The sequence below is a fragment of the Protopterus annectens genome, chromosome 3.part0, assembly GCF_019279795.1.
Source record: "Protopterus annectens isolate FY-2018-M chromosome 3.part0, PAN1.0, whole genome shotgun sequence".
NCBI lineage: Eukaryota > Metazoa > Chordata > Ceratodontiformes > Protopteridae > Protopterus > Protopterus annectens.
The window spans coordinates 105,822,247-105,838,591 of record NC_056731.1 but is presented as its reverse complement, the minus strand read 5'-3'; the positions used below and the strand labels follow the sequence as shown (position 1 = coordinate 105,838,591).

The following is a 16,345-nucleotide window of genomic DNA, read 5'->3' as shown; positions in this document are numbered from 1 at the left end:
GCAGCCAAGGCAAAGTCAAAAACACCATTAAAGACAAGGAAACAAGTACAGCATTCTTCTGGACAGTCATCCATGCCAAAGAAACAGATGCTTAAAATGGCCGAGGATCTAATTACTTTGATCAGGGGTTCCCGTCCCCCTCCTGATAAAAGGCCTAGGCAAGACACCGACTATGACTCCTCTGATTCCTCTTCAGATCAGAGATATTCTCTCCCTCACTATGAGGACTCTGATGCAGAAGAATCTATACCTTCAGCCTCTCCACCTGAGGATTACTCTTTTGGGGAAACCTTGCACACCATGAGGGAGCATTTCTATTTCTTTTATTGCCTCAGCACAGGCCCCTGGCTATCCCCCCTGTGCTTATTGTTGATGTTTTCTCTGAATCCAGTTTGTCTCCCGATTCTTTACCCCCTGCACCAGTCAAGCCAGACAGGTACTACATGGTCCCAGACTCTCATAAATTTCTTTATAAAAACCCTGCTGCTGACCCTGAAACAATTTCTCAGGGTCCCAAAGGGGTTAAGGCTTCCACTGCAAAAAACCCTGTCCCCTCTGATAGGAATTCCAGAGCTCTGGATAGATGGGGGGAAAAAAGTTTACACTTCTGCTACTTTAGCTGTAAGGGCTTTAAACTACCAGTTTAACATGCTTAAATATCAACAATACCTAATGTCTTTGTTAAAACAGAAAATGCTTACAAACTCAGAATATCCTGACAATAAGGAAATGCAGGATTTATTGCATGCAGCTGAACGAGTGGGAAAGCATACTCTGCAGTGTGGTTTTGATTCATTAGAGGCTTCTTTCAGAGCCGCAGTTACAGGCATTGTCATTCGAAGGCATGCTTGGTTAAAAGAACAAAGTTTACCTGATCATGTTAAAGTAAAATTATTGGATGCTCCACTACAGCATGAGTCTTTGTTTGGTGTTAAGGCAGAAGAGGTGTTAAAGAAAATGGAGGATAAAGCAAAGTCAATGCAGATGGTAACGGATTTCTTACAGGTTCAGCCACCTAGATTTAGCAGAAACTGGCCTTCTAAAGATTGGTCCTTTCCGGTATCAGACAGGCCACAAAGAGGCAGATACAGACGCCCAAGAGGCAGATCTCAGCCCCAAGGCTCATACAGATCTAAACAATGGGGTGCTTCAGCCCCCAAAGGAGGAGAAGACAAATCACAACCTTATAGGAAACGGTCCCAATGACTTTCCTCTACAAATGCCAAGCACTTAGCTTTTGGCAGCACCCTTAGGGTGAAAGCTAGCACTTTTCTCACAAAATTGGCACATGATCACCCAGGAAAAATGGGTACTGAATATTATTTCTCAGGGTTACAGGTTCCACTTTCACACCCTTCCAAAATAAAAAGGTATGCCAGACCTGGCACAAAAACAAATTTCTGCTCTCATGGATATGAGAGCAATTCAAAGAGTACCACAGCAAGAACGGGGACAAGGTTTTTACTCAAGACTTTTCCTGGTACCCAGAATGGACAAAGCATGGAGACCAATACTGGACCTGTCAATCGTAAATACTTTCCTGGATATTTTGAAATTCAAAATGTTAACACTGCAGCAACTTCTACCCACGCTGGGCAAGAAGGCTTGGCTAGTTACTTTGGACCTCAGGGAGGCATACCTGCATGTCTCAGACAGTCTTGCAGAAGATACCACAGATTCATAGCTGGCTCAATGCATTACCAATTCTCTGCACTGCCCTTTGGCTTATCTACTGCGCTCAGGGTCTTCACAAAATGCCTGGCACCAGTAATTGCATTCTGCAGACAAAAAGGAATTCAAGTATATCCCTACTTGGATGACTGTCTTATTCAAGCAGAGAGCAAGGACATTCTACTAAAGCATCTGGCGTTTGTAAGATTACTAATTTGCCTAGGGTACACAGTAAACGAAAAGCAGTCAAAACTAGTGTCCTCTCAAGAGATAATATTCCTGGGTGCAAGCTTAAATACAATTACCCAGATGGCTTATCTCACGCCAGACAAAGGCAACTGACTCATTACTTTCAAATGATGGCAACAAAGACCCAGCTCCCTGCAAGAAAAATTCTGCAGGCTCTGGGCTTCATGGCATCCTGCATTCTACTAATTCCATATGCAAGACTGCATATGAGGAAACTACAATGGTATCTAAAAAGTGTTTGGACTCAACATTGCCACAGCCTGGAAACAATAATAACTCTTATTCCCTGCCTACAACAGGAGTTTCGATGGTGGGCACTGGCCTGTCACCACAACAAGGGACAGCCTTTCACCTTACCCACAACCAGGAAGACAATAACAGATGCATCGGATTATGCCTGGGGGCACACATGGCAGGAAAATGTATTCAGGGCATGTGGCCCAAGGAACAAATGCATCTTCACATCAATCAAAAAGAGATGCTAGCTGTACAGCATGCCCTGACAGCCTTCAAGGATCTACTACATCCAGGGCAACTATTACTAAAGACAGACAATACCACAGTTATGTGGTACATAAACAAGCAAGGGGGCACACATTCCTACCCCCTCTGTAGGCAAGCCATGACTTTGTGGAACACAGCACTGACCTATCAAGTACATTTGCAGGCACAATTCCTGCCAGGAAAGAAAAATACTCTGGCAGACTAAGCCGAAATCTCATGGATCCTCACGAATGGAAACTAAATCCACAGGTCTTCAGCATGATAACAAGGAAATGGGGACACCCAGACATAGATCTTTTTGCCTCGCCTCACAACTGCCAACTACAGAGATTCTGCACAAGAACTTATCACTCACAAGCATGGAAAGTGGATGCTCTATCCTTCAGTTGGAAAACACTGACAGTTTATGCCTTTCCTCCACTGCCTCTTCTTCCCAAGGTGCTCCTAAAAGTCAGACAAGAGAAGCCAAAAATGATTGATTGCTCAGACTGGCCACGCCAGCACTGGTACCCAATCCTAAAGAGCTCGTCTCAAGGCCCAGCCTGGCCTTTACCTCAAATTCCTCATCTTCTGTCTCAACAAAACAATCAGATTCTGTAGTCAACTCAGAAACTTAAATCTGGCTGCATGGCAGATAATATAGCCACCCAGACCACACCTCTCTCTAAAGCTGTTATGGATGTCATTTTAGAAGCCAGGAGGCCCAGCACTAGGAAATCTTATGCAGAAAAATGGAAGAGATTCTGTGCTTGGAACCAGGCACAAGGACTCGAACCACTTGTTTCAAATATACCTCAGATTTTACAATACCTTACTGAGATGCTGGACAAAGGCCTATCCTCATCAATTAAGATCCATGCCTCTGCCATTTCAGCTCATTACAATACGGAACCTCCTATTTTCTCTCATTCACTACTACGACAGCACCTCAAAGGGGCAAGAAACATAAGACCCCCAAGGAGAGCACCGATACCTACATGGGACCTCAATTTTGTTTTAGAAAAGCTCACACTGCCTCCTTTTGAGCCAACCAATGCAGCTGATATAAAATTCTTATCATGGAAAACTGCTCTGCTCCTAGCAATAACTTCAGCAAGAAGAGTCTCAGAGTTACAGGCATTAATGGCAGTGGAACCTTTCATCATTTTTCATCAGGACAGTGTTTCTCTAAGGAGAAACCCAACATTTATTTATGCCAAAGGTAGTATCCAGTGGGGCTCTTAACCAAACCATTCATTTGCCAAAATTTTATTCAAATCCCCAGAATAAAGGGGAGATACTTCTGCATGCTTTGGACATACATAGACAGCTACGCTTCTATTTGGACAAAACAAAAGCTTTCAGAAAAACTGAGCAACTGTTTGTAGATTATGCTGCAGGATCACAAGGAAAGCCTATCTCAAAGCAGAATATTTCAAAATGGATAGGACACTGCATTCATTTCTGCTATTGACAACATGGCAAATCAGTGCCTAAGGGCATTAGGCCACATTCAACCAGAGCAGCAGCCACTTTAGCAGCCTTCCTCAGAGGAGTACCAACCAAAGACATTCTAGAGGCTGCAACCTGGAGTGTTCAGTGCACACTTTCACCAAGCACTACCACTTATCTCTCTACTCTAAATCCAGAGCAGGCTTTGCCACTGCAGTTCTGCAGGGCCTTGTAGCTTCTCCTAATCCTATTTAGGCCCAACCTCAGCTTTGGGATTCAACCCAAGTGTAATGACTGCAACAGTGAAACACGATGAACATAGTACAGTTGTGTACCTACCACAAATGTAGATGTTCGAGTGTATTCACTGTTGCAGTCCAGGTTACCCACCACCCCCCTTTTCTTGCTGGGACTTTTCTGTACTTCTCTATTCTATACAACCTATGTGGTGTATTTGCTTGTAGATGAAGGAAATGTTTATTGCATGCTTCTTGGCATAATTTTTTAGCCTACCTATTTGGGGGCACCTGACATCTGGGGCAAGAAAAACTGAAGAAAATGGCGTCTGCTGCATCTTTTATACACCTGGCACACTGACGTCAGGGAAGAGGCGACAGCAACCGACGCCGGACCTAGACTTTGGAATTCTGGCCGAATGTGGGTAGCCTGCCAGCAGGATAACCCAAGTGTAATGACTGCAACAGTGAATACACTCAAACGTCTACATTTATGGTAGGTACACAACTGTACTTTGCTCACATCAGACAGGATACACAGCTTGAGGGTACATGTCTTACACATCATTCAGACCCCTTTGCCCAACAGCCGAAGCAGTGTTGAGGGCTCTAGGTTCTATGGCGGCAACAATAAATCTGCTTCCAGTGGCTCGCCTTCATATGAGGGTGCTGCAGTGGACCCTGGCGATTCAGTGGTCACTATTCTTTCCTGGTCAGAATTTCAAAAGCATGCAGGGACTCCCTTTGGTGGTGGATTCAGTCCCTGGGTCTCCTCAAGGGACGCTCATTTCAGCCGGCTTTCCCCAAGACCACTGTGATAATGGACACCTCCCTACTAGGGTGGGGGGGGTCCAAGGTGCGTGGTCCCCTTCGGAGGCCCATCTGCACATCAGTGTTCTAGAGATGAGAGCGGTGGTTCTTGCGTTACAGGCTCTTCATGCTCATCTTCCTCTGGAAATGATTGCAATCCAGATGGACAATATGTCTGTGGTCTAGTACGTTAACAAACAAGGAAAACCAGATCTTATCTCTCGTTTCAAGAGGCCATGAGAGTGTAGGAATGGGCGACCTCCACCAGGCCGCTTTCTAGTGGCAACTCATATCCCGGGACGATCCAACATTCTAGCGGATAGGCTCAGAAGATCAATTTTGATGCCTTACGAAAGGTCTCTGAATCCTTCAGTAACTGAATGAATCTTCCTAGAGTGGGGTTGTCTTTGCTGCGATCTCTTCACATCTCCTTCCAATGCAAAATGCAGTGAGTTTTTCACTCTGAACCTCCTGTCTGGGGAAAGCCCCAGAGACGCTCTGATTCATGCTTGACCTCCCGGGCTTCTTTATGTATGTCCTTCTCTTCCCCTCATGTTGAAATTTCTACAGAAAGCCTGAAGGCTGGGGAGTACTGTGATCCTCATTGCCCCATTCTGGCCTCGACAGGTTTGATTTGCCTTACTCAGGTCTCATCTAGTAGTTCCAACATGGCTCTTAGATCCGGTTCCAGATCTGCTTTCACATCCCTCCGGGATCCCTCATGCAGATCTGAACAGTCTGAAGCTCACTGTTCCTGGCTGCTCCAGTTCCCATGATTTATTAGGACTCCTGGCCTATCATCCCCTGTTAAGTCTATTCCGTTGGCGGCTCACAAGTAGTCTACCAGCAAAATCTACCACAGTTAATGGAAACCTTTTTCTATGTGTGTCATTGAAAGGTCTTTGGACCCTTTCACTGCTCCACTTTGACAGTTTTCGACTTCCTAGCTATCAGTTTTCTACAGGGTGTTAAGTTCCTCTACAGTGAAAGTCCAGCTAGCGGCCAGATCTAATTTTCATGTCTTCACTGGCTTCATCTAAACTGTGTAAAACTTTTTTCAAAGGTGCCTTTTTTCTCAGACCCCTGTTTAGAGACCCTTTTCCACCATGAGATCTCACATTTCTGTTGTAGGCATTCATTTTTTCCCCTTTGAGCCTGCAGCTTCTGTGGATTTACCATTTTTTACTTGGAAAACTTCTTTCTTGGTTGTCATTACATCTGCTAGAAGGCTTTCAGAGCTTCATGCTCTTTCTATCAAGGTTCCTTATATGATCTTTCATAAAGATAGTATTGCTTCACACTTATCCATCCTTCCTTCCCAAGGTAGCTTCGGAAGACACTATTAATCAGACCATCAATTTGCCATTATTTTTTCCTAACTTCCAAAACAAAGGGGAATATAAATTACATCTTCTGGACATACATAGGCAGTTGAGATTTTATCTGCACAGGACTAAATCGTTTTGCAAGTCTGATCAACATTTTGCGTCCTATGCCAAGCCCTTCTTTGGTAAACCCATTTCAAAAGTGACAGTTGCCCGCTGTATTTCACAGAGGGTTACCTTTACCAGGAAAAGTGAAGGCTCATTCAACCCGATTTATGGCTACGTCTGCGGCTTTTTGGTCCAGGGTCTCTTTGGATGATATTTGTTCAGCTGATACTTGGGCCTCATCTCACACTTTCATCTCTTATTATAAATTGGGTTTGATATCTAGGAATAGAGCATCCTTTGGCTCTGCGGTGCTCCAGAATATCCTTCCATGAGGGCCTCCCAAGAATTAGGTAGCTGGGGACTCAGTCCCACAGATTAAAGAGCAAATGAAGTAAACTACTTCAGATAAAGAAGTTATGTACTCACTATAACGTTCCATCTGAGTAGTTCTACTTCACTTGTCTTCAACTGTCCCCCCACTTCCCCGTTACCTTATCCTTTGGATCTGTGAGCCTGTTTAGGCTACATCTCCTATGATAAAGTGTCATTTGTCGGGTGTCTGATACCTGTAGGGCAGGAAACACTATCTGAAGGGAGATGTGGGCATTATGGGTAAGGGGAGGAGCATGGAGTTCGGATCCATAGCTGGAAAATGTGGCCGTGTCGAATCTGATGTAGATCTGAGGACCCACAGGTTGAAGACAAATGAAGTAGAACTACTCGGATGGAATGTTATGGTGAGTACATAACTTCTTTTTTTTTTTTTTTAGGTGTAGAGTTTGAGAGAGTGGACCAGGAACAGACTCCTTACTCTGCACTGTGATGCCATTGCTTGCAGTAGTAGAGAGATGCACACCTGAAATGTTGGAGCTAAGAGATCTGTGAAGACTTGAACATAGAGAGGGCCATCAGGAGGGATAACCAAGAAGTTAATCAGAAGGATTGCTCAAAGATCAACTAATAATATGAATATTTAGATGTCTGTTGCATGAAAATTGAAAAGTTTTTTTATTTGGTATTGTAACCATATTTGGGAGCATGATGGCTCTGTAACATCTGTTTTAGAAGGTGCTGATAAGTTGTATTTTCACCAACACTAGTGAACACTGCCTGTATTCCACTGATGGTTGTGGAGTTGGTATACATTTGGAGAGTGACTTGATTGCCTTTCTATATGAGGGTGCAGGGGCTTGACCCTTTGGAGGTATATATAATATATATAATTTAACATTTGCTGAAATTTTGTGGTTTTGTCACTCGCTGAAATGTCATTTGGCAAGTACATATGAATCCTCATGTTTAATTTGGTTCCCTTGAATTTACTTTATCATTTCTCTTGATTCTAGGATTTAGGAGAGGTGGAGAACCCGGGATGCCAGAACCTACAATTTTAAGGTATTGCATTTTTTTTAATTTTTCAATATTAATGTAGTGGTCTGTTTTGAAACTGAAAGCATCAATTGCTTGAGTATTCTCTCTCTTGGCCGTGTTAAGCGATACTTCATGAAAAAGAGTAAAGCAGAATGTCATAAACTAAGGATGTGCAGCATGGGCAATGTAGTCTGCACTGACACCTATTAAGTAGCAATACAGGCTGTCTGTAAATGAGTGCATGTACTGTCATGTAGAAATGGTCATTGTAGGGCTTTCTGTTGCGGTAAGATTCTTTAGCCATGCGAGTTAGCCACAGGAGGATGGCTGTTTTCTGGTCTGACTTTTTACTTATACTTTTGATTGGTGGGCTGGTCCTGGAACCCTTTTCAGCTGTGACAGTTGTGCAGAGCAGTAGTAACATTGTTAAAAGAGGTTGGTCATAAACATTGAGTAGTAGTCAACAATGGCAATGATACATAGAATGAGCCTGAGAATTTTAATGTAAGAATGAGTATTTAATTTCATGTAAACTCAGTAGTTCTGAAAAGGCACTTGTAACAGTAATATTTAATCATCATTTTTGAATTAAAACTTACGACATTGGCAGTCATGCATTTATATAAATGAAAACAAACAATACTGATATTCTCAGTTACAGACATTATACATCACATGTAATCTTCTGTACAGTCATTGACAATCCAGAATTACATAGCTAGCTCAATTCCTGCCATCCCTTAAACCTCATTCCTTCGTAGAAATAATAATCTGCATGTATTATCCCCACAATTCCCATTTTTATATGTAATTTGTTCCTACCCTTTTCTGAAGATCCCACTTCTAGTTATTTTATCTCTGTTACTATATTCACTACTTCAGATATGGTTGGTTTAGACATTGATTTCTATTTTCTAGTAACTGCTTTTTTGGCAGCCACCGTATTTAAACTTAGCAAGGCCTTACTATGTCTAGGCAATTTAGACAGATCATGTATCCCAGCTCAAAAAAAATAATTTCCTTAGTTACACCAATTTGCTCACCCAATATTTCTGACGGAGTAAACTGCAGGGAAATTTTCAAGTCTGCCAACTTATTACACTGCCCAAAAAATATGTTCCCAATTACCACTTTCTTCTCCATCACACCTCCAACATTTGCAGTCTATCTGAGGAAAAAATCTTTGGAGTCTGCTTGGGGTATACCAATACCTATGCAAACTCCTCCATGCAAAAATCCTAAGTCTTCTAGACTTAGTAGCCTGTTTGGGAACCATACATATATGAATCAATTAGGAGATTAGAAAAGACTGGGAAGAGAGACTGGATAAACATATATATGTATATATGATAGCTTATCCAGTCTCTCTTCTCAATCTTTTCTAATCTCCTCTGATTGATTCATATTTTTACCATACAATATTTTATATGTCCTACCAGTTGTCCCTTTTATAACAGTAGCTTCTGTTCTAGATTCAACTAAAAACTCTGCCAGTGCTGCTCTTTCATTTAGGATCCCCCTATCTTTTTCTCTCTGACTATTCTTTGATATCTATCATTGATAGGGAAGGCATTCTCTAGCTGCTGTCCATATGTGTTCTTGGCCTCTTCCTATTCCAATACCTTTCACTCTCTCTAATTATTTGCTCCCAATGCCCTGGTTCCTTTACCAGTTTTCTCCTGTCACTTTCTGCCCCACTTGCCTATTCTCTATACCCCTAATTGCAGTCATCCCTATTGGCAGAATCTCCTCCTTTCTCTGTTCCTGTTTTGGCTTAGTTCTTAGAATATGTTCTGCTATTTTATGAATATAATATTCTGTATGGTTATTGTTCTCTTTGAGGATCTGTGTCCACAATCCCACTCTTTGCTTATTTCTCAAACTTCCCCCATTTCATCAGCATCCCTTTCCACTTTGAATTATAGCTGTCTGCATTTGCTATGTGTAGGAGCCTTGTAGCTGTAAAATATCCCTTCAAATTAGGTAATTCCAAACCACCTTGTCCTGTTGGAAGAATCAGTTTATCCCACTTGGCTCTTGCCCTGTTCTCCTCCCAAATAAAATCCTTCAACTCTTTATTACTATCCATAACTTCTCCTGTTTTTGTTAAAAAAATATATATGGCTCACCTGTGTATAAAACTAAAGGGACTCAAACATTTTCACTGCTTGTATCTTGCTATCTGTATCTATAAAACAGAGCTTCCACTTCCTCTGTTTTTGTATTATCTTTTTATTTAATCTCTTCTCACTTATACTTAGCTGCCATAACAGAGCAAATGGGAAGTAGGACACTCCTGCCTGGTTCCTCTGTTCAGACAGGGCTTATCGGAGAGGAACCCCTCGCCGCCCATTTAAATGTTCACCTCTGATCTGTCATATATCCTCCTAGTTAAGTTTATTGCATCAGGAAATGCAAATGCTTCCATTGCCCTACTCATATAATCCCAACTTACTCTGTCAAATGCTTTCTCTGCATCAAGACCCACCAACAATAGTGGTATTTTCTTACATTCTGATTCCTTCTGGATCATCATTGTTCTGTTAATGTTTTCGAATGTTTGCTTCCCTGCCACAAAATGACATTGAGCCATCTCTATCAATTTTGGTATCATCTTTGCCATCCCTTTAGCCATTATATACATAAACACTTTTATAATCATGGTTTAGAATTGAAATAGGCCTATATGAAGATGAGTCTGATGGGCCTTTACCATCTTTAGGTATTACAGCCACCACAGCTTTCTTCTGGATGTTGGTGCTTCCCTTCCTTTTTAAAATACCATTAAACTAAACAAAACCTTCCAGATCTTTCAGTTTCTTCCATCCTAGCTTCCAAACTTCCACAGGAGTACCATATATCCCTGGAGACTTTCCTGTAGATTGGTTATACATCCCCATTTTTATCACCTCTGCTCTCCTAGCTGTTAATAATTGTGCTTCATCTATCTCTAACCTTGACATATTTAATTCTTCCATAAGTATTTCCATTTGTGTTTTTTCTTGATCTCCACATTTATGTGCTTTATACAGAGATCTGAAGTAGTTAACTTCATTTGTGCATCAACCTATGGGTTATCGGATCCGAGCCGGCAGTTTCCAACAGCTAAGGTCTGAGCTCCAAGCTCCTCCCCCTTACCCATAACTCCCTGCCATCCCTTCCTGACCTCAGATCTAGTTTGCCGCGGTTACACCAGCAGCTTGATCTCGAGCTTCCAGGTCTTCAAGAGTTTTTCTGTGAGAAAAATCTTTTCTTTTATGATTATAGTTAAAGTTTTTGAGTGAGTTTTGTGTGTGCGTTACCTTTCCTTTAGTTTTAGAGTAATTGTTAGCCTTTCCTCCCCTGTTTCTCGTGAGAGCGTTAGGGTGTGTGTGTGGTTTTTGGGGCCTAGTGTGTGCGTTTTTAGGTTATTATGTCTGAGGCTGTCAAAACTTTTTTTTCTCCAAGTGTACCGAATGTGGCCATAAGCTTTCCCCGGCTGATGGCCACACGCGGTGCGTTATATGCCTTGGGGTTGAACACCTGTCTTCTGGCTGCTCTATTTGTGCAGCGTTCAACCCCAGGGCTATCAGGGACTGGAGGTCGAAGCTGATTCTGGTGGGACTTCTGCCCCCAGACTCTGCTCCGTCCTGCAGCGCCTACGGATACTTCCCTTCCCCTGGCCGGGACTCAACCTCCCACCTTGGGCCAGGAGGATAGGGAAGCCAGGAGGGAGAAGCACCGAGAAAAACACCACAAGCAGTGGGCCGAAGCCTCTGCTTCAGCCCTGCCAGCCAAGTGAGCTTCTCCCCCTGGGAAGTCCGGGCCTTCTCCTTCCCGGCTCCGTTCTCCCAGCTTTTCGCCGAGGCCAGAGGAGGATGAGGCCCGGTCTCCCTCGAGGTCATCAAGGCGGCACTCCCGTCCCGCCTCGGTGGCCTCTTCTAGGTCCATGAGAAGCCTAACAGATGCAGACTTGGACCGGATGATGAGAAGGTTCCTCCAGGCCCAGCTGCAGATGGGAGTGCTCCTGCCTCCCCCCCTCCAGGGGGAGCTCGACCCCTTTTTTCACCCTGATTGCTCCTTCCCCAACCCGCTTACCGGGTTCGGGGTCTACGGAGCCGAGTAGCATCGGAGCTGGGGGAATGTTGGCGCCAATGGAGTCGGGTACTTCGGCGCTGACAGCTCCCTCGAGCCTGTTGGGTCCCTTTTCTTCAGATCCAGGCTCTCTGAGTCGAGAGTTGAGCTTCGGATCCAAGGAGGTCAGTATGCCTTCGGCTCCGGCTAGGTCGGAGCGTACTGGCCCTTCGGATCCGATCACATCAGCTCCGGCCCCAATCTGCTCGTCTGATCCGAGTGAGGGTCTGCTCTCAGATCCTAGGGAGAGCGGCTCTCCTTCGGCATTCAACGTGGTGGAGAGGGTTCTGTCGAGGGATTCCAGGCCCCCTGCCTTAGCTACCGCTCCACCCTGCACTCCCTCGCAAACTGGTCCGACTTCCATCACCCGGCCCCAGGGACAGCCTGCTCAGACGTCCCAGATTGTTTCCTTGTTGGAACAGGAAGTGGTTGGTGAGGCCTCCTCGGACAGCCCCCCCCCTCGAGGAAGTTCCTCACAAACGCAAGTGCAAAAGGAGGCACTTGGACTCCCCTGAGTCTTTGACAGAGGACACTGACCTGGAGGAAGGGAAAGGTTCCCCAAGATCACCCCCTGAAGACGTCTCATTTGGAGACATCATGGAGATCCTCAGGATCAGAGGGGGGGGGGTCGTCCACCCCAAAGCCTACCTCGGACGAGTCCGTGTTCCTGGAGGCATTTGAAGCAGGCCCGTCTACTTCTTGGGTGTCCCCTCCAGCCGATTCCCTGGTAGATCTGATCACTACCAGGGCATGGAAGGAGCCGGACACTGTGGAGCCCATCCCTAAGAGGCCAGACAGAATTCTTAGCCCCCCCTTGGACAGGTCACATTGGAGTAAGGGAACCCCCGTAGATGCCATGTTGGTGGCGGCAGCCACCAAAAGGGAACTGGCCCAGGAGAGTCCCTCGGTCCATCCCCCGGACAAGGAGTCCCGGGCTTTGGACCATTTGGGGAAGCGGATGTTTGCTTCAGCCACCTTCTCCATAAGGTTGCTGAACTACATGGCACACATCATACGGCTCCAGTGGGATCTTATTAAAGAATATGCTGGGTCGCCCCCAGAGTCCATGTCGGCAGAGGACAAACAGGTGTACTCTACCCGAATGGCCACTCTCAGGTCTATTTCCAATACCTCTATGCGGCTACTGTCCCATGCTACGGAAGGAGCCGCTAGAGCTAGCGGATTAGGCGTCAGGCGTGGCTCTGCCACTGTGATTTCGCAGAACCCTTCAAGGCATCTTTCGCTAATGCCTCGTTTGATGGTTCTGCCCTCTTTGGCAAGACCGTACGTGACACCTTGGTCCAGAGCGAGAAGGACAGGAAGACGTTGTCTGCCATCGGAGTCCGCTTCTCTGCTCCCCAGAGGTCCTTCTCAAAGAACCAAAAGGGACAGAAGATGTGGTTCTGAAAGTCTCAACAATCCCATTTTGCTCCAGAAAACCCATCCTTCAGAGGCAGAGGAGGACAGGGTGGATGCCGCCCTAGAGGCAGAGGGGGCCCGAAGAACTTTGGGTCCAGAGAACCTTTCTCTGATCGGCCCATGCAGCAACCCTGAGGGGTTACCCGACTGCTCCACTCTGGAGGCAGTCGGGGGGCATTTCTCGAAGCACCTAGTAGCTTGGGAGTCCATCACGACAGACCGCTGGGTGCTTTGAATTATATCCAGAGGCTATGAGATTCCGGTTTTCCATCCCCCTCTGACCCAGATACCTCCCCAATGTCCCACCCGATCAGAGGGAGGCCGCAGCCGCAGAAATTTGTCAGCTGCTAGAAAAAAGAGCGATCCAGCACGTCCCCCCAGACCAGTACGGATCATGCTTTTACTCCAGGTTCTTCTCGGTGCCAAAAAAACGGGGGACTTGAGACCAATCCTCGACCTCGACCTATCCGTCTTGAACCTGGCAATAGCCAAAGAAAAGTTCTAGATGGTCACTCTTCAATCCATTCTCCCCCTCTTGCAGGAGAACGACTGGATGTGCTCCATAGACCTCAAGGATGCGTACTACCACATCTTGATGGACAGACGATCCAGGAGGTTTCTCCGCTTCAGGCTAGGAGCCAGCCATTACCAATTCAGGGTCCTCCCCTTTGGTCTCACCACGGCCCTCTGGGTGTTCACCAAAGTGTTAACGATGGTAGCGGCCCACCTGAGACTCCAGGGAATTCAGGTCTTTCCATACCTGGACGACTGGCTCCTGACCGCCCCCACAAGGCATCTACTGTGCACAGCCAGGAATTTCTTTCTTCGACTAGCTCCCCGGCTGGGATCACAATCCATGCTGGAAAATCCTCCCTGCTCCTGACTCGGATCATAGATTTTATCGGAGCCAGGTTGGACACAAACCAGCTCTTAGCCTTCTTAACTCCGGACCAGATGCGATCTCTAAGACTCCATGTGGAGGCCATTCTTCATTGCCCAGCCCCTCCGGCGGAATTGGTCCTGAGGGCCCTAGGCTCGATGGCGGCTACCATCAGTCTCCTTCCCATGGCGTACCTAAATATGAAGATTCTGCAATGGACCCTCCAAGTCCAATGGTCCTTCCTGCGTTTATCCCCTGAGCCATCCTGTCCCTCTCATCAGGGTTTGCAGGAGAGCCCTCTTATGGTGGCTCCAGCCTCCGGACCTCCAAAAGGGGCACCCCTTCTCTATGTCCCCTCACCACGGTGACCATGGACGCCTCTCGCCTTGGGTGGGGGGGGCATTGTTTCGGCAGGACCGTCCAAGGCACGTGGAACCAGACGGAGACCTCACTGCATATCGATGTCCTACGGATGAGGGCGGTGCTGTTAGCATTGCAAGCACTTCAGAGCCTTCTTCCCGTCGGGACTATTGCGATCCAAACGGACAATATGTCAGTCGTTTGGTATATCAACAAACAAGGGGGAACCAGGTCCTATCCACTTTGTCAAGAGGCCATAAGAGTTTGGGAATAGGAGATTTCCACCAACCGCTTTCTAATAGCGACGCACATTCCGGGCCGGTCCAACATCCTAGCGGACAAATTGAGTCGCACCATCCTCTCGCCGTACGAGTGGTCTCTGAATCCCAAAGTAGCAAAGCAGATCTTCTCCAAATGGGGTCAACCTTGTTGCGATCTTTTCGCCTCTCCTTCAAACATGAAGTGCAACACCTACTTTGCTCTAATTCCCCCACCAGCGGAATCACCAAGAGACGCTCTGGTGCATGCTTGGCCACCCAGTCTACTTTATGCTTACCTGCCTCTTTCCCTGATGCTGAAGTTTCTGCAGAAAGCCAGACGGTTGGGGAGCACAATAATCCTCATTGCCCCATTCTGGCCAAGTCAGGCATGGTTCCCATATCTATGGTCTCATCTAGTGAATCCTCCCTGGATTCTAGATCCTGTCCCAGATCTGATATCTCACCCTTTGGGCCTGCCGACCCCGAACCTGGACAACCTCAAGCTCGTGGCTTGGTTGATCCAGTTCCACTGTTAGCTAGGACTCCCGGTATCTCTTCCCCGGTCAAAGCGATCCTAGTAGCTGCTCACAAGCCGTCTACTAGGAAAGTTTATCGTAGCAAATGGAAACGCTTTTCTATTTGGGCAGAACTTCAGAAACTAGATCCTTTTACAGCTCCGTTACCAGCTGTGCTGGATTTTCTGTCAGGATTATTTGGTCAGGGTGCTAGCTCTTCCACAGTCAAAGTCCAATTGGCGGCAATTGCTCATTACCATGTTGGATGTGATCTTGGCCCTTTGACCTCATCCAGATTGTGTAGGGCCTTCTTAAAAGGCACCTTCTTACTAAGACTTCCTGTGAAGGATGTAATTCCTCTTTGGGACTTATTGCTGGTACTCCAGGCTTTAACAGATTCTCCCTTTGAGCCTGCTGCTTTGGTAGATCTCAAATTCTTATCCTGGAAAACGGCTTTTCTGGTTGCTATTACTTCGGCGAAAAGGGTTTCGGAACTTCAAGCCCTTTGTGCCAAGCCGCCATACTTGACTTTCCACAAGGATAGGGTATTCCTCAGGACCAATCCCTCTTTTCTGCCCAAAATTGCTTCCGAATCTAACATCAACCAGTCTATTAATTTGCCAGTCTTCTTTCCCAATTACCAAAATAAAAGCGAATACAAGTTACACTCTTTGGATGTACACAGACAGTTAAGATTCTATTTGCACAGGACAGCTGGTCATAGGCAATCAGACCAGCTGTTTGTGTCCTTTGCTAAATCCATTTTGGGGAAATCTGTTTCTAAAGTCACACTGTCCAGGTGGATTTCCCAGTGTATTATCCTGGCTTATGAGAGTTCTGGCTGGCCTGCTCCTCATGGAGTCCATGCCCATTCTACTCTGTCTGTTTCTACCTTGGCTGCTTTTCGAGCTAGAGTTTCGTTGGATGACATTTGCTCTGCTGCCAATGGGCTTCTTCTCATACATTTATAAACCACTATAAGTTGGATCTGGTTTCCAGAGGGAGAGCATCCTTTGGCTCCGCAGTGCTCTGGAACATCCTTCCATAAGGGCCTCCCAAGATTCAGGTAGCTGGGGACTTTATCCCATAGGTT

At 45.8% G+C, this 16,345-nt stretch overlaps 1 protein-coding gene across 1 annotated transcript in view; it reads left to right on the top strand.

Moving 5' to 3' along the window:
* Nucleotides 1–16,345, top strand: part of TOMM7 (translocase of outer mitochondrial membrane 7) — a 304,520-nt gene that overhangs the window by 207,461 nt on the left and 80,714 nt on the right. The window contains exon 2 of the mRNA XM_044064610.1: nt 7,681–7,729. Within this exon, the coding sequence (XP_043920545.1) occupies nt 7,681–7,729 (49 nt within the window). The remainder of the gene's footprint in view (nt 1–7,680; nt 7,730–16,345) is intronic.